The 18,950-nt window shown below is 43.7% G+C and overlaps 2 protein-coding genes across 3 annotated transcripts; one reads left to right on the forward strand and one right to left on the reverse strand.

The window, feature by feature from the left end:
- Positions 1 to 2,173: 2,173 nt before the first annotated feature.
- On the reverse strand, positions 2,174 to 3,620 carry LOC115205912 (UPF0692 protein C19orf54 homolog). The gene is made up of 3 exons (XM_029772349.1): positions 3,569 to 3,620; positions 3,261 to 3,382; positions 2,174 to 2,851 (listed from the first exon to the last, which is right to left on the reverse strand). Exons 1-3 carry the CDS (start codon positions 3,613 to 3,615, stop codon positions 2,517 to 2,519), a joined length of 504 nt encoding a protein of 167 aa, XP_029628209.1. The 5' UTR covers positions 3,616 to 3,620; the 3' UTR covers positions 2,174 to 2,516.
- A 2,718-nt stretch (positions 3,621 to 6,338) lies between these two features.
- On the forward strand, positions 6,339 to 9,080 carry LOC115205909 (U1 small nuclear ribonucleoprotein A). Of its 2 annotated transcripts, none has more exons than XM_029772347.1 (7): positions 6,339 to 6,516; positions 6,881 to 6,953; positions 7,076 to 7,248; positions 7,380 to 7,562; positions 7,722 to 7,889; positions 8,077 to 8,165; positions 8,414 to 9,080. In XM_029772347.1, the coding sequence occupies exons 2-7, from the start codon at positions 6,881 to 6,883 to the stop codon at positions 8,571 to 8,573; spliced, it is 846 nt and encodes a 281-aa protein (XP_029628207.1). In that variant the 5' UTR covers positions 6,339 to 6,516; the 3' UTR covers positions 8,574 to 9,080. The 2 variants fall into 2 exon arrangements, with proteins under 2 accessions (XP_029628207.1, XP_029628206.1); XM_029772346.1 differs by having other exon boundaries at positions 6,357 to 6,516; positions 6,878 to 6,953.
- Positions 9,081 to 18,950: the final 9,870 nt, after the last annotated feature.

Raw genomic sequence — 18,950 nt, forward strand, 5'->3', positions numbered from 1 at the left:
GTACACCTGGCATACCCCTTTTTATCCACTGTATTGAAAAAGTGAGAAAGAGGGAACGTGTGTGGTGTTCCTTTCACCTCTATAGTGGCATCCAGCTTAAGCCAGGCCCAGCTCCAGCTACACTTGATCCCTGAATCCACTTGTTTAACAAGCAACGCATCATTTTCACCTAATTCGTGCTTTCTGAAAATTAATCACATACTGTAGAGGTTAAACATTAGTTCGTTAGCTAGTTAACTAGTCAATATTTCACACAGATTGCCAGGGTCCAGTAAGCAACTAACGCATTATAACTTGAGGAACGGCAAGGAGTCGTATACCAATTAATACTACAGCGAATTGGTTAGGTTACTAATGTTAGCTCATCTGATGTTGTAACGTTAGCTAGCTAACGTTAGCTGTCTAACTGTATTAGCTAGCTAATTTTCACACCATAAACTCAATCAGTTAAGCTGGCTAATGTTGCTCAACATTTCTCTGGCTAGCTAATGGAGAATTCGATCCAGCTTGCAAGATAACTTTACTTAATGCTAACAATACTTGTTCCACCACATTTTCTCCCTCACCTCAAACTATCCAAATGCCAGTTGTTTTTCGGTTACAGCTCATGAGGCGCTGATGCTGTAACTAGCAAATTGGTTGTCTCTTCTCTCTTCAGTAGCGTGCTGCATTCTGTTGTTAAGTGAACGATTGTCTGAGCCTTGGATAGTCAGTTTTGCTCTGAGCCTTGGATAGACAGTTTTGCTCTGAACGCGCATCATTCATTCGCTTACAGCCAGTAGTGTGATCCTAAGTCAAGGCCCACCAGCATCCAAGTTATGGCCCACCAGAGTACTCACCCCTTCTTGATGAGCCTGGGTTTTTAATGGCAGGTAGCTAAGAAATGTCCTGTAGCTCCACAATATAGACAGCTCTGGGTGTGGAGTCAGTGTAAGAGCTTAGCCGGAGTCAACCTAGCACTGCCCAGGTGCATGGACTCCGAAGGAGGCGAGTCGGCAGCCCTTGGTTATTCCCGAGCGAACTCAGGTGACGTTGGGTTCACTTAGACAAGTAGACTTCGGGGGTCTCCGAGATTCCTTGGAGCAAGGGTGGAATCGAGGGCGAATGAGGGCGACAGGGCACAGATTCCCTCTCCCTGCTACATTCTTGAAGCTGCCCATCGATTCGGATGGTCAAGGCTAAGAGGGAGTCAAGGTTCATGGGCAGCTCCCGGGTTGCGAGCTCACCTTCGATCACCTCTGATAATCCATGAAGGAACCTGTCTAACAATGCTTCTGGGTTCCAGGCACTCAGCAGGCAATGTGCGAAAATGCACTGCGTAGTCTGCCACACTACTGGAGTCTTGACGTAGCTGGAGAACACCTTCCGAACTTCCGCCACAAACTCCTCCAGACTGAGGCAGACGGCGGACTGTTGCTCCCACACCGCCGTAGCCCAGGCGAGTGCCCTCCCGGACTTCAGCGTTATGAGGTATGCTATCCTCGAGAGGTCCGAGGGAAACGAAGAAGGCTGCAGATCGAAAATGAGGGAGCACTGGGAGAGAAAAGCCTGGCAGGTTCCAGAATCTCCAGCGTAGCACTCCGGAGGTGGTAAGCGGGGTTCTCTGGACACTGGGCTAGGCTGGGAGAATACAGGTGTGACCCGCTGCCCAGTGGGGAATCCGCGGAATTGCTCCAGCAATGTATCGAACGCCTGATCATGGCGTTCTGCCAGGGTATGAAGTCCCTCCATAAGACATTGCAGTAACTCCTCGTGTCTTCCAATGGTGGCTCCTTGCAGGGTCAGTCAAGGCCAGTTCGTACTATCAGAACTCAGGATAAGACCCAGATGCAGACAGCTAGAGTCACAGATGTGTATTGACCCAAACAGGGGGCAGGCAAAAGATAGGTCAAAGGCAGGCAGAGGTCCGTAATCCAGGGCAGAGTCAAAAAGAAACAGAACAGCCGGCAGGCTTGGGGTCAGGACAGGCAGAGGTTTGTAAATGGGTCAGAGTCAGGCAGGTATCGAACGCAAGGCAGGTTCAGGGTCAGGGCAGGCAGAATGGTCAGAGCCGGGAAAACAGAACTTGAGAAAGCAGGGAGACAGGAAAACACCCTGGTAAGACCTGACAAGACAAGACGAACTGGCAACAGACAAACAGAGAATGCAGGTTAAAAAAAATACACTGGGGATAATGAGGTCAGTTTGACCATGTGAAGTGAATCAAACATTTCAGTAAGGCACAGGGTCTATTCAGACCCTGGAAAACAGGAGCCATGGAGGAGCCACAGATCTTTGCAAAGGTAAACTTCACATTCAAACTCTTCATTCTGATAAGTAGTAGACATAAGAACTGTCTTATGATCATCCTCCGGTGTCCTACAGAAGAAATTAATGCCAACCCAGGAAAGCATCCTTAGACCCTTTCAACATGTCCTCTACTTACAGTATTATAGACTATCATGTTTTCCTGTGTCCAGGCCAATGAGTCTCCAACTGTATCATAACAGTGTTCCAGGAGAGAAGGCCCATGATCACTAAGTCTGTCCCCCAGTGTGGAGCAACACAACCTGGCCTGCCAGCCCGGCCTCCACCCCTCCTTTGGGCACCACACACTGGGTACAGTCCCCAGCCCTCTGGGGATCTATCTCCCTCAGCTGGGCATTGCTTTGGGCCACCTTGTCCAGGCTCCACAGCTGGTAGCGCAGGCTCTTACCCTGCTTTGCCAGAACGTAAGCTTCTCTTGCCTCCACGGTGGGACAGGGGCATGGGCATGAGGGGCTGTCCTGGGGCAGGAGTAGCCAGGGCAGGGTGGGATCAGACTGAGTGTACTCTCTGCTCACGTTGTCCTGGTCCAGACCCAACAAGACACCTGAGGTTATAGGAAGGGTGAAATGTCAAGACTTGGGTTATATACTGTATATGTATAATAAATATTTGCGGTATCAGTCAGCTATTAACATGGTAGTCCATTGTAAAATGGTCAAATACATGATAACAACCTAATAATTACCATCAGGTTACCTTAAGAACACCATCTATCAGTAGCTAACGACCACTACCTGAGACAGACTGACTAGAGCAGATGGGTCCTTTCGAACAGCCTGAATGTGACAGAATAAAGGATCCGGGATGAGTACGGGTTGTCCGTCAGCCAGGTGTTTTAGGATTGCTGTAGAGTTGTCTCCACTCATCCCTCCCGACAGGAGCTCAGCCCTGCAAGCAGGGCCATGTCACTAGCGGGGGCGGTCACACACACAGGCACACGGCTAAAGCATTACCTGAGAACATCTCCCCTGTACTGTGTAGCCCCTGTCCATCGTTGTCTGGACTATGGTCTCCATGGAAACACTGAGGGGGCTGTAGTAGGTGATCTGCCATCCATAGAGCCACCAGACCACATCTACACATACAAACACACACAAGGTGTGTACCTTAGGAAGTATAACATCACATTTAATGACAAAACTACCAACAAAAGACATCAGCTTAGGGAAGAAAGATTAATTCACACATATTAGATCAGTGATTGATTCAATGGAGGAATGCTCCATTTTGAAAAGCCAAAATCAAGCTTTACGTGACTTAATGTGGGCCGTCTTGGATGAGGGAAGGCACATACTTGTTAAACAGCATCCACTGCAGGTCTTTCCTGAAACTACATCAACCAGTAAACAGTCAGCCACACCACAAAACAGACTTTCTTACTGCCACCTGGTAAAAAATGAGTTATTGAACAATGGATATATCACAGTAGTCTGTAGCTTGGTCTTGATGGGATAGCTCAGAGCGTCATCTCTTTTCTTGCATTTGTGTTCTATTTGTAGTGGCAACTCCCACATGATCACTACAGTGCTGCTTTCATGGACAGAAACTGTTCTAAACTGAATGACCAGGTGCAGAACACCCCCACCCTAGTGCACTGACTATAAAGGTGGAGAGTGTTACCCATTGTGCGACTGACGACCCCATTCAATTCCATAATCTGTAGGCCCAATTTAAAAAATATATTTACACACTCCACAAGTGTGAACTGTGTAGATATTTTAGTCATTTAGCAGATGCTCTTATCCAGAGTGAATTACAGGAGCAATTACAGGCTAAGTGCCTTGCTCAAGGGCACATAGATATATTTTCTCACCTAGTCAGCTTTGGAATTCCAACCAGAGACCATTCGGTTACTGGCCCAACACTCTTAACCGTTAGGCTACCTGCAGGACTCTTCCAGTGGTTTCCCAACCACCATGTTACAGATCCTGCTTTTATTTGCAACGCTTGTCTGAAAACGTATTTTTATGTAGACAGTTCGCCTCACCTGCTCTCCCTCTGACTGAGCAGCACCGGGCCTCTGCGTGATCCCCCTTGGCAGAGGTCTTTCCTGCCGCTATGGCCTGGTACAGCTTCTTCTTGCTTGGCCCCCGAGGCAGCTGTAGGTGGTCCTGGTGGTGGAGGAGGTGGATGCTCCATTGAAATACCTTCTGTCACTGCAGTGCAATTCTGGGTGATAAGAGACAGAGAAAGGAATTGATAAGGGCTCCACTCCATGACAGAAAGCTATTGAAATTACACATATGACCCACTGATGGAATAAAGTTGCATTAATGATTAAGTGAAATTTGCTTAATTTGTGTACATAAAAAATAAAACATTACTGTGTAGGAGGCCTATTAATTGAGTTCCTATTGCTTAACTTACTGTCAGAGCTTCTCCATCTAATGCCTAGATACAGTGGATCCAGAAAGTATTCAGACCCTTTACTCAGTACTTTCTTGAAGCACATTTGGCAGCGATTACAGTCCCGACTCTTCTTGGGTATGACACTACAAGCTTGGCACACCTGTATTTGGGGAGTTTCTCCCATTCTTCTCTGCAGATCCTCTCAAACACAGTCAGGTTGGATGGGGAGCGTTTCTGCACAGCTATTTTCAGGTCTCTCCAGAGATATTTGATCGGGTTCAAGTCAGGGCTCTAGCTGGGCCACTCAAGGCCACTCACTCCTGCGTTGTCTTGCTGGAAGGGGAAACGTACAAAAAAAAAAATATTTTCCTCTATCCTTACTAGTCTCCCAGTTTCTGCGGCTGAAAAACATCCCCACAGCATGATCCTGCCACCACCATGCTTCACCATAGGGATGGTGCCAGGGAGTTCAATCTTGGTTTCACCAGACCAGAGGACCTTGTTTCTCATGGTCTGAGAGTCCATTAGGTGCCTTTTGCAAACTGCAAGAGTGCTGTCATGTGCCTTTTATTGAGAAGTGGCTTCCGTCTGGCCACTCTACCATAAAAGCCTGATTCTAGGAGTGCTGCAGAGATGGTTGTCCTTCTGGAAGGTTCTCCCATCTCCACAGAGGAACTCTGGTGCTCTGTCAGAGTGACCATTGGGTTTTTGGTCATCTCCCTGACCAAGGCCATTCTCTCTGAATGCTCAGTTTGGCCAGGCGGGCAGCTTTAGGAAGAGTCTTGTTGGTTCCAAACTTCTTCCATTTAAAAATTATGGAGGCCACTGTTTTCTTGGGGACCTTCAATACTGCAGAAATGTTTTGGTACCCTTTCCAGATCTGTGCCTCGACACAATCCTGTCTCTGAGCTCTACGGACAGTTCCTTCGACCTCATGGCTTGGTTTTTGCTCTGACATGCACTGTCAACTGTGGGACCTTATATAGGCAGGTGTGTGCCTTTCCAAATCATGTCCAATCTGTTTAATTTAACACACAGGTGGACTCCAATCAAGTTGTAGAAACATCTCAAGGATGATCAATGGAAGCAGGATGCCCCTGAGCCCAATTTCGAGTCTCATAGCAAAGGGTCTGAATACTTAAGTAAATAAGGTATTTCTGTTTTTAAAAACCTTTTGTCTGTTTTAGTTTAGTTTAGTAATGAGACGACTTCAAGTGCAGGCCTGAGAGCTATTTTCAAGTTTGTACATGTTAGGACTAGTAGCTGAATAAAGCCATGTTTGGTAACAAACACGGCTTTCATTTAAAGCGGCTACAATGTGGCATTTTCTACAGTAAGGTTACAGAACAGAAGACCTACTTAGTTAGCTAGCTATCAATAACAAAATAATTAAAAAGTAGTTCATCTTTTGAACCGAATAATAGCTGTTCGAAACATACGGATGGCTCTCAAACGCAGTAGATTGCACGATGATAATATCATAAGGATATGTTAAAGCCTGTTTCTTTGGATGATTTACAGATTTGATCATCTGCGCAGCATCTTGCATAGGTTGACTCTCGTGAATGAGCAGCAATGTTACCAATGGGCGGGAGCGTCTGAAATTTAGCACATCGTATCCAATGATGTTAACGGGGTGGCTAAAATAACCCAATGAAAAGCTATTATGGACAGGATCCGGAAATTACACCAGCCAATCAAAATAGTTGGCTTTGTTAGCTATTAAGGCTTTATACGTCGACTATGTTAGCTAGTAGCAAGCTCCAGCCGAGATAATAAAGTGGGTTGTCGGGTACTTGTGTAGCTAGTTTCATTCATTTCTTTCGAGGCCGATTATATTGTGCATCCCAGTACTGAAAGGTAAATACAACGTCTCAATTATTTATTTTTTCTAATATGCAAGTTAGATAAGTCACCAGTTTGGAAAAATGAGTGGACATTGATGGCGTGCGTCTGCTAACTAACGTTAACTTATCTGTAGTAGCTAACTTAGCCAGCAGTTAACATTAGCAAATGGTAGCTAGCTAGTTAGCTTTTTTTAGTTAACTGTCTACTTTTTAATTGTACAACACTTGGTTAATGGTTAAAACTAGCTAACGTTAGCTACCAACTTATTCTACATATAGCTACGTAAGTTAGCCAGCTACTTTGAGGTTATAGGGCGCTAACAGTATCGTTAGTTGATATGTGTTCTAAATGGCACACTTGTTTTATTTCACAGAAGATGGCTGCTCCGGATATGCGTCTCAACCACACCATATACATCAACAACCTAAACGAGAAGATTAAAAAAGATGGTTAGATCTAGTTACCCCTTCATTTTTGTTACTATTTTGCCCTCGTGTCTATTTGTTTACCCATCAACCATGCCAACGGCTCCTTGCCTAAACATGTATTGTTTGTACCCTTTGTCCCCCAGAACTGAAGAAGTCGTTGTACGCCATTTTCTCTCAGTTTGGTCAAATCCTAGACATTTTGGTTGCCCGCTCCCTGAAGATGAGGGGTCAGGCCTTCGTCATCTTCAAGGAGGTCAACAGCGCCTCCAATGCCCTGCGTTCCATGCAGGGGTTCCCATTCTATGACAAACCAATGGTGAGATATTGCCAATACACATCAGCTAGCTTTTGCCTGACACATGTTTAGCTAGAGAATGATGATTCTCTAGTATGTAGCCCTGTCCTTTAAATAGTCTTGTCGTCAACTGTTCCTCTTTCTCATCACAGCGTATTGGGTATGCCAAAGGGGATTCTGACATCATCGCTAAAATGAAGGGCACCTATGTGGAGCGTGACCGTAAGAAGGAGAAGAGGGCCAAGGTCAAGGGCCCAGAGGCTGCAGGGGCCAAGAAGGGTGTGCCAGGAACCCCTGTAGTACCTATGGGCCCTGGAGTTCCAACAGCCATGCCTGTAAGTGTTCTACTGTGAGACAGAACCACCTTTGTAGCCACTCTTAACATGTTTTCTTAAAGACATGCCTATCTAAAATGGCAGATTGTGTTATTCCACATGTATCACTAATTGATAATGCGGCTGATTTCATTGAACGTTCTGTTTGTTCTTCTGAAGGGAATGCCACCCATGAGCGGGGCTCCTCGTATGATGCAAATGCCAGGGCAGCCCCCTTACATGCCCCCGCCAGGCATGATGCCACCTCCTGGAATGGGCCCTGGGGGGATGCCCCCTGGTGCCATGCCTCCGGGTGGGATGATGCCAGGTCAAATGCCCCACGCCCAGGTATGGATCACGTGTGTGTATCAGTGTTAGCTTACATCTTGTAATATCTTCTCAGTGCCCTTTTTTATTAACTAAACAGCAGGTCTGTTTAGTGGAACACTGTAATCATGAGTTTGCTTGATGTTTGTCATACTGTATAATCTCACTAACTTATTATGTTTATAAATGTAATCTTCTTTACCTCCAGGTTGCAGAAAACCCTCCCAACCACATCCTTTTCCTCACCAACCTCCCAGAGGAGACCAATGAGCTCATGCTGTCTATGCTCTTCAACCAGTTAGTACCTCTTCATTTTATTCCCCCCTTCTCATATACTCCTTGGTGCAGTGTGAAAATGTAATGTTTATTCTTCCATGTTCCGTATTATTGGAACATATCTGTTCTGTTTCCAATATTGTGGTTAATTTATCTAGTAGTGTTTGTATGGTGAGATTGAATATGTTGACAAGTATAGACCCTTGATGTGTCTTTTTAACAAGTCTGTCTGAAGTTCTGTCCTGATGTTGACTGTTTTCCCACTTCAGGTTCCCTGGGTTCAAAGAGGTGCGTCTGGTACCTGGTCGCCACGACATCGCCTTTGTAGAGTTTGATAATGACGTGCAGGCTGGAGCGGCCAGGGAGGCACTACAGGGCTTCAAGATCACCCAGACCAACGCCATGAAGATCTCATTCGCCAAGAAATAACACACCCAGAGAGCTCTTAAATGGTTTACAATCTCACACACACACCAGAGAGACCTCCTCACCTTACACTATACCAGCACAGAGCCGACTACTAACCTGTCCTTTGCCAAGAAAGCACAGTGCGTTACTAGTCCACACACACAGAATAACTGTAGATGACTTGCCTTGTCTGATTGTAGGGTACCGACGGTTTAGAGCACAGACGTAGACAGGTCAGCATTTTGATTGCAATGCTGGCACTAGGCTCAAACGATAACATGTAAGGACTATATTGGTATAGTGATTTGGTGCCAACATAAAGGACAGTTAGCTGACATTTGCGTATCCATAGCTCTGGTTAAGAAAAATGTAAATTCATTCTTTGAGGATAAAATCTGGTGTTTGTATGTAAGTATATTTACATTTTTACCATTTGTCTGTTATAAAGCATTGCACCCAGGGTCTGTTTCACCCAGACATTGTACCTGGAGCTTTTCTGTTTGATTAAAACTTGCCGTTTATAATGACTAATGCTGTGGGTGTTTTCTGCTTTTATGTCTGGGGAGACATGAGGGGCTGTATTGCAAACAAAACTAGGGCTTATTTTGTCTCAATGTTTATTGAAAACAAATACACTTTCAATGAACACTTCTCTCAAATACGTTGTTGGTTAACTAGCAAATTTGTATATTATAAACGCCTCCAAACTAGCTGAAATGAGCTACCTACGATTCCCCACATGGCAGCGTCTCATTGTTGCTAGCTGACTGTTCAAAATCATAACGCATGTCTGCCGGCTCCATCGATGCGCACATCTTTTTTGTATTGTCAACCAACTTGTCTACTGATTTATGATTTAAGCCTTTCTTTCTCGAGCACAATTTAATATTGCATGGAGAAGGACCTGGGCCGCTATCCACAAAAGCATCTCTGTAGGAGTGCTGATCTGGGGTGAGGTTTGCCTTCTAGATCATGACTTTGATTATGTGGACAGATCCTAGATCAGCACTCTTACTCTAATATGCTTTGTGGATACAGCCCCTGGTCTTAGTTCAGCACACTTATTCTGAGATGTTTGTTACATATGGCCCCAGATATGGGTCCTTGCGCAGTGATTCAAACAGCCTACTGTAACTTCATGATCATCTTACACTGAACCAGTGTTTCAGTGTCAATACCACCACTATGGCTGCAATGATGATTAACACCCTGATGAGGGCAGTGTTTATCAGTGTTTTCCATGGCGTGTCTAGTGTAACCACATTGAATGATAGTGGACTCTCGTGCCAAAAGCCAGTTTCAGCATGGGCAGTGCCATTGAGGTCTTTCACCATTTTGAAGTAGTGAACTGGGTGGGACTTCCTATGGGTTAAGGAAGAATAACATTTCATCCAGGTTATCAGGAGGGATCAGCCTATAGAGAATGATCAAGGCCTCTAGTGGCCAAAAGACTGTATTAACAGCGGCAGCGCCATTGAAGGCTTCCACCATTTGAATCTAGTCAACTGGGTGGGACTTCCAACTTCATTGGCATGTCCAACTGGGTCATCAGGAGGGATCAGCCAATTGTGAAGAAGAAAATGGACTACTTCAAAATGGAGACAGGCTGTGCAGCGCCTTTGAGGCTGTCACAGACACTATAATGGCACAGATATAATGATGAGGCCTCTTTCCATCTCTATGGATCAGCCAATGAATTATACTTGTGAGCAAACCTTCCATAACTGCAGGTGGCAGTAAATTGCCAACCTTGGCTTTATACCTGTTCAAACAACCCACTCCAGCTGGCAATATGTACCCTTTCAGTTTGTTTACCATCTCATAGAAGTAGTAGAAGAAGAAAATAGACTACATCAAAATGTCGATGCCCGTGCTCTCACAGACACTATAATGGGACAGATACAATGTTGTGTCCTCTAACTATGTGTCTAACTAACTAATGCAGTGAGAAACATTATGCTTTTCCCAACATGTTGCAGTAGGCGGACTGGTGGGACTGTAGTCTAAACTTTGATTTGGCCTCTTGTCTACAGTTTTGCAAGAACTTGAGTCTGTGCCATCCCCTTGATAATTCTGCAAACAATGAAAACATTTTGCGATAACGTTTCCATTTGATTACTATAACCTATAAAGTAATGCGATTTCTTTCTTTCTGGAGCATTGTGTCATAATCAAATGACTCTGTGCTACCACGTAAATCATCATTGCTGACTCACTCTCTGCCCTTTCTGGCCTTGCCCACTGCAGTTTTATCTAATTTCTACCATGAATCAGACAGCAATACCTGGATAGCCCATTTCATCAATGCTATTTTCCCTTTGTGCTCATTTTGTTTAAAGAAGTTTTGGAGATTTAATTTAAGACGTTTCCTCTTTGAATGTCTTTAGCATTGATTGTGTCTGTGAGGAGGTGGGCTGTGAGCCTATAAATCAGCACAATCTACTTTTTCATTTTTTCAAATTGCCGCTGTCTTGGAGCTAGAATTGGGAACATGTATACTGTGCTAATGCCAATATATATAAAAAATAGTAACTGAGAGCATTGTACACTATGGCGAACTTAGCAAATTAGGCATTTGTGGCAAATACATTGGGGCTGCCATCTTTATGCACCTTCGCTTTTTTTTTACTTACCCAGAGTCAGATGAACTCATGGATACCATTTTTATGTTTGAAGGAGGTTGAAGGTCGTTTCTAGAGCTATTGCTAGCTGTTCTTGTAGACTTCCAGTATTGCGCTAACACTATTAGCATTGGCTCCAGAAACTACCTTCAGCTTTCTACAAACTGCTCGCAGTGACATAAACATGATGTCCATGATTGATTGACTTTATTACAGAATTAAAAGCAGTAGACTGCTCCAGCCATTACATACATTTCAAAATTATCGAGGATAAAAACACAATAAAGAAGAAGGGCTGGGGTATGCCTTATGATTAACAAGACGTGGTGTGATCATAACAACATTCAGGAACTCAAGTCCTTTTGCTCACCTGACCTAGAATTCCTTACAATCAAATGTCAACCGCATTATCTACCAAGAGAATTCTCTTCGATTATAATCATAGCCGTATATATCCCCCCAAGCAGACACATCGATGGCCCTGAATGAACTTCATTGGACTCTATGTAAACTGGAAACCACATATCCTGAGGCTGCATTCATTGTAGCTGGGGATTTTAACAAGGCTAATCTGAAAACAAGACTCCCTAAATTTGATCAGCACATCGAATGCGCTACCCGGGCGGAAAAAATCCTGGACCATTGTTACTCTAACTTCCGCGACGCATACAAAGCCCTGCCCCGCCCTCCTTTCGTAAAATCTGACCACGACTCCATTTTGTTGCTCCCAGCCTATAGACAAAAACTTAAACAGGAAATGCCCGTGCTCAGGTCTGTTCAACGCTGGTCCGACCAATCTGATTCAACACTTCAAGATTGCTTCGATCACGTGGACTGGGATATGTTCCGCATAGCGTCGGACAATAACATTGATGAATACGCTGATTCGGTGAGCGAGTTTATTAGCAAGTGCATCGGTGATATTGTACCCACAGCAACTATTAAAACCTTCCCCAACCAGAAACTGTGGATTGATGGCAGCATTCGTGCAAAACTGAAAGCGCAAACCACTGCTTTTAATCAGGGCAAGGCGACCGGAAACATGACCGAATACAAACAGTGTAGCTATTCCCTCCGCAAGGCAATCAAACAAGCTAAGCGTCAGTATAGAGACAAAGTAGAGTCGAAATTCAACGGCTCAGACACGAGAGGTATGTGGCAGGGTCTACAGTCATTCACGGACTACAAAAAGAAAACCAGCCCTGTCGCGGACCACGATGTCCTGCTCCCAGACAAACTAAACAACTTCTTTGCTCGCTTTGAGGACAATACAGTGCCAACGACACGGCCCGCTACCAAAACCTGCGAGCTCTCCTTCACCGCAGCCAACGTGAGTAAAGCATTTAAACGTGTTAACCCTCGCAAGGCTGCCGGCCCAGACAGCATCCCTAGCCGCGTCCTCAGAGCATGCGCAGACCAGCTGGCTGGTGTGTTTACGGACATATTCAATCTATCCTTATCCCAGTCTGCTGTTCCCACATGCTTCAAGAGGGCCACCATTGTTCCAGTTCCCAAGAAAGCTAAGGTAACTGAGCTAAATGACTATCGCCCCGTAGCACTCACCTCCGTCATCATAAAGTGCTTTGAGAGACTAGTCAGGGATCATATCACCTCCATCCTACCTGACACCCTAGACCCACTCCAATTTGCTTACCGCCCCAATAGGTCCACAGAAGACGCAATCACAATCACACTGCACACTGCCCTAACCCATCTGGACAAGAGGACTACCTATGTAAGAATGCTGTTCATTGACTACAGCTCAACATTTAACACTATAGTACGCTCCAAACTCGTTATTAAGCTCGAGACCCTGGGTCTCGACCCCGCCCTGTGCAACTGGGTCCTGGACTTCCTGACAGGCCACCCCCAGGTGGTGAAGGTAGGAAACAACATCTCCACCCCGCTGATCCTCAACACTGGGGCCCCACAAGGGTGCATTCTCAGCCCTCTCCTGTACTCCCTGTTCACCCATGACTGCGTGGCCATGCACGCCTCCAACTCAATCATCAAGTTTGCAGACGACACTACAGTGGTAGTCTTGATTACCAACAACGACGAGACGGCCTACAGGGAGGAGGTGAGGGCCCTCGGAGTGTGGTGTCAGGAAAATAACCTCACACTCAACGTCAACAAAACAAAGGAGATGATCGTGGACTTCCGGAAAAAGCAGAGGGAGCTCCCCCCTATCCACATCGACGGGACAGTAGTGGAGAAGGTGGAAAGTTTTAAGTTCTTCGGCGTACACATCACGGACAAACTGAAATGGTCCACCCACACAGACAGCGTGGTGAAGAAGGCGCAACAGTGCCTCTTCAACCTCAGGAGGCTGAAGAAATTCGGCTTGTCACCAAAATCACTCACAAACTTTTACAGATGCACAATCGAGAGCATCCTGTCGGGCTGTATCACCGCCTGGTACGGCAACTGCTCTGCCCACAACCGTAAGGCTCTCCAGAGGGTAGTGAGGTCTGTACAACGCATCACCGGGGGCAAACTACCTGCTCTCCAGGACACCTACACCACCCGATGTCACAGGAAAGACAAAAAGATCATCAAGGACAACATCCACCTGAGCCACTGCCTGTTCACCCCGCTATCATCCAGAAGGTGAGGTCAGTACAGGTGCATCAAAGCTGGGACCGAGAGACTGAAAAACAGCTTCTATCTCAAGGCCATCAGACTGTTAAACAGCCATCACTAACATTGAGTGGCTGCTGCCAACATACTGACTCAATCTCTAGCCACTTTAATAATAAAAAATTGTATGTAATAAATGTACTAGTCACTTTAAACTATGCCACTTTATATAATGCTTACATCCCCTACACTACTCATGTCATATGTATATACTGTACTCTATACCATCTACTGCATCTTGCCTATGCCGTTCGGCCATCGCTCATCCATATATATTTTTATGTACATATTCTTATTCATTCCTTTACACTTATGTGTGTTTAAGGTAGTTGTTGTGAAATTGTTAGATTACTTGTTAGATAATTCTGCATGGTCGGAACTAGAAGCACAAGCATTTCGCTACACTCACATTAACATCTGCTAACCATGTGTATGTGACAAATAAAATTTGATTTGATTTGAAGTTCATTTGCCAAAACGTCGTATTATGCCTTTAATGACCGCTGATCTGAAATGTCTTGATAGAAGAAAGCAATGAGTGGGGTTCACAGGATGACAGAAAGGACAGAAGAACAGTCGGATAACAAAGCAAACACTTTGTCACGTACGAACTATCTTCCTATATGTGCAGTCAGTGAAAGCATGACCGTGTTTATCTCAATTCTACAAGGACAACACATATGAAGTTTAGTCCACTGCTGTAGGTTGGTTATCTTTGAATGTGGCAGGTAATCATCTAAACACATATTCGTAAGGTTTACGTTCCAAATGTCATGGCCCCATGTCCATCGGTTCACCCCTTATAGCCCTATATGGTGCCACCTTGTGGTGTACCGTGGCCAAATTTGAATGCAGCAACGAATCATTCTCAATTCAGTTTATATACTACATCTGGAGTCAATCTGATTTATGGGTCATGAGAATAAAAAATAAAAAAGTAATTTTAGCATTAGCATATGTGCTAATGTGCATCTATGGGTATACTGCAGCCATGTTTGAATGCAGCAAAAAAGAATGTTTAAACCATTAAAGACTGATGTAATGAGTCTAAATACAACATCTGGAGTGAATCTGATCTATGGTTCATGAGGAGAAGATGATTGCAGATTACTTTGAGCATTAGCGTTACATATGCAAAGAATGAGCTGTTAATAGTTTCCTTATTTTTTTATATATCTTTATTCAGGGTGGTTCATCATAGAGATGTCCATGATAGCGATTGCAAGTTTCAAGTTGATAGGGCACTGGGAAGTGGATTTACAGTGGTTTCAATGGACATGTGAAATCTGATTTTTGATTTGTCATTAACTCAGCCATCTTTCGACCAATCCCTTAGTTTTTCTCAAACTAAGTTAAGACATGTACCTTGGGCCTACATTTCAATTTGGTGTTATTTGGGTCATGAGAATAAGTATTTTTAAGTATTTTTAGCATTTTAGCATATGTGCTAATATGCATCTACTAAAGTATTCAGACCTCTTGACTTTTTCCACATTTTCTTACATTACAACCTTATTGTAAAATTGATTAAATAGTTTTTTTCCTCATCAATTTACACATCAATCTATACCCCATAATGACAAAGCAAAACCAGGTTTTTAGAAATGTTTGCTAATTTATTTAAAAAAATAACATATTCATAAGTATTCAGACCCTTTACTCAGTACTTTCTTGAAGCACCTTTGGCAGCGATTACAACCTCAAGTCTTCTTGGGTGTGACGCTACAAGCTTGGTACACCTGTATTAGGGGAGTTTCTCCCATTCTTCACTGCAGATCCTCTCATTCACTGTTAGGTTGGATGGGGAGCGTTACTGCACAACTATTTTCAGGTCTCTCTAGAGATGTTCGATCAGGTTCAAGTCCGGGCTCTGGCTGGACCACTCAAGGACATATATATATACAGTACCAGTCAAAAGTTTGGACATCAAAACTATGAAATAACACATATGGAATCATGTAGTAACCAAAATAGTGTTAACCTCTCTAGGATAGGGGGCAGTATTTTCACATCCGGATAAAAAACGTACCCGATTTAATCTGGTTATTACTACTGCCCAGAAACTAGAATATGCATATAATTGTTTGATTTGGATAGAAAACACCCTAAAGTTTCTAAAACTGTTTGAATGGTGTCTGTGAGTATAACAGAACTCATATGGCAGGCCAAAACCTGAGAAGATTCTGTACAGGAAGTGCCCTCTCTGACCATTTCTTGGCCTTCTACACTCTCTTTATTGAAAACTGAGGATTTCTGCTGTAACGTGACACTTTCTACTGCTCCCATAGGCTCTCAGAAGGCGCCAGAACGTTGAATGATGACTTTGCAGCCCATGGCTGAAAAACAGTAGCGCATTTGGTAAGTGGTCGATCTGAGAACAATGAGACGGGGGCGCGCGTGCACGTGAAGAGTCCATTTTAGATTTTGAGTCTCTGAACGAAAACAGGGTTTCCCGGTCGGAATATTATCGCTTTTTTACGAGAAAAATCGCATAAAAATTGATTTTAAACAGCGTTTGACATGCTTCGAAGTACGGTAATGGAATATTTAGAAATGTTTTGTCACGATACGCGTCCGCGCATCACCGTTCGGATAGTGTCTTGAACGCAAGAACAAAACAGAGGATATTTGAACATAACTATGGATTATTTTGAACCAAAACAACATTTGTGGATGAAGTAGAAGTCCTGGGAGTGCATTCTCACGAAGAACAGCAAAGGTAATCCAATTTTTCTTATAGTAAATCTGAGTTTGGTGAGTGCCAAACTTGGTGGGTGTCAAAATAGCTAGCCCATGATGGCGAGCTATCTACTCAGAATATTGCAAAATGTGCTTTTGCCGAAAAGCTATTTTAAAATCGGACACCGCGATTGCATAAAGGAGTTCTGTATCTATAATTCTTAAAATAATTGTTATGTTTTTTGTGAACGTTTATCGTGAGTAATTTAGTAAATTCACCGGACGTTTGCGGTGGGTATGCTAGTTCTGAACGTCACATGCTAATGTAAAAAGCTGGTTTTTGATATAAATATGAACTTGATTGAACAAAACATGCATGTATTGTATAACATAATGTCCTAGGAGTGTCATCTGATGAAGATCATCAAAGGTTAGTGCTGCATTTAGCTGTGGTTTGGGTTTTTGTGACATTATATGCTAGCTTGAAAAATGGGTGTCTGATTATTTCTGGCTGGGTACTCTGCTGACATAATCTAATGTTTTGCTTTCGTTGTAAAGCCTTTTTGAAATCGGACAGTGTGGTTAGATTAACGAGAGTCTTGTCTTTAAAATGGTGTAAAATAGTCATATGTTTGAGAAATTGAAGTAATAGCATTTCTAAGGTATTTGAATATCGCGCCACGGGATTCCACTGGCTGTTGAGTAGGTGGGACGATTTCGTCCCACATACCCTAGAGAGGTTAAACAAATCAAAATATATTTTATATTTGAGATTCTTCAAAGTAGCCACTGTTTGCCTTGATGGCAGCTTTGCACACTCTTGGCATTCTCTCAACCAGCTTCATGAAGTAGTCACCTGGAACGCATTTCAATTAACAGGTGTGCCTTGTTAAAAGTTCATTTGTGGAATTTCTTTCCTTCTTAATGCATTTTAGTCAATCAGTTGTGTTGTGACAAGGTAGGGTTGGTTTACAGAAGATAGCCCCATTTCGTAAAATACATTTTTTACATTTTAGTCATTTAGAAGACGCTCTTATCCAGAGCGACTTACAGTAGTGAATGCATACATTTCATAAATGTTTTTCTCCGTACTGGTCCCCCATGGGAATCAAACCCACAACCCTGGCGTTGCAAACACCATGCTCTACCAACTGAGCCACACGGGACCAACTCCATATTATGTCAAAAACAGCTCAAATATGCAAAGAGAAATGACAGTCAATCATTACTTTAAGACATGAAGGTCAGTCAATGTGGGAAAAACTGTTTCTTCAAGTGCAGTTGCAAAGACCATCAAGCATTATGATGAAAATGGCTCTCATGAGGACTGCCACAGGAAAGGAAGACCCAGAGTTACCTCTGCTGCAGAAGATAAATTCATTAGTTACCAGCCTCAGAAATTGCAGCCCAAATAAGTGCTTCACAGAGTTCAAGTAACAGACACATCTCAACATGAACTGTTCAGAGGAGACTGCGTGAATCAGGCCTTCATGATCGAATTGCTGCAAACAAACCACTATTAAAGGACACCAATAAGAAGAAGAGGCTTGCATGGGCCAAGAAACACGAGCAATGGACATTATACTGGTGGAAATCTGTCCTTTCGTCTGATGAGTCCAAATTTGAGATTTTTCTTTCCAACCGTCGTGGGTATGACATTACAAGCTTGGCACACCTGTATTTGCTGCATCTGTGAGATGCAGAGTAGGTGAACGGATGATATCTGCATGTGTGGTTCCCACCATGAAGCATGGTGGAGGAGGTGTGATGGTGTGGGGGTGCTTTGCTGGTGACACTGTCTGTCATTTATTTAGAATTCAAGGCACACGGAACCAGCATGGCTACCACATCATTCTGCAGTGATACACCATCCCGCAGTGATACACCATCCCATCTGGTTTGCAGTTAGTGGGACTATCATTTGTTTTTCAACTGGACAATGACCCAAAACACACCTCCAGCCTGTGTAAGGGCATCAGAAGACCTGGCCTCTACAATCACCCGACCTCAACCCAATTGAGATGGTTTGGGAGGAGTTGGACTGCAAAGTGAAGGAAAAACAGCCAACAAGTGCTCAGCATATGTGGGAACTCCTTCAAGACCGTTGGAAAAGCATTCCTCGTGAAGCTGGTGGCTATTTTGAAGAATCTAAAATATATTTTGATTTGTTTAACGTTTTTTTGGTTACTACATGATTCCATATGTGTTATTTCATAGTTTTGATGTCTTCACTATTATTCTACAATGTAGAAAATAGTAAAAATAAAGAAAAACCCTTGAATGAGTAGGTGTGTCCAAACTTTTGACTGGTACTGTAGCTAATTCCACTTTGACATTATGGGCTATTATGGGCTATTGTGTGTAGATCAGTGACACAACATCTTAATTCAGTCTGTAACAAAACAAAATGTGAAAAAGAATATTTTCTGAAGGCACTGTAGTAGCCCTGTCACGGTTG

Source organism: Salmo trutta, chromosome 13, assembly GCF_901001165.1.
Source record: "Salmo trutta chromosome 13, fSalTru1.1, whole genome shotgun sequence".
Classification (NCBI taxonomy): domain Eukaryota; kingdom Metazoa; phylum Chordata; class Actinopteri; order Salmoniformes; family Salmonidae; genus Salmo; species Salmo trutta.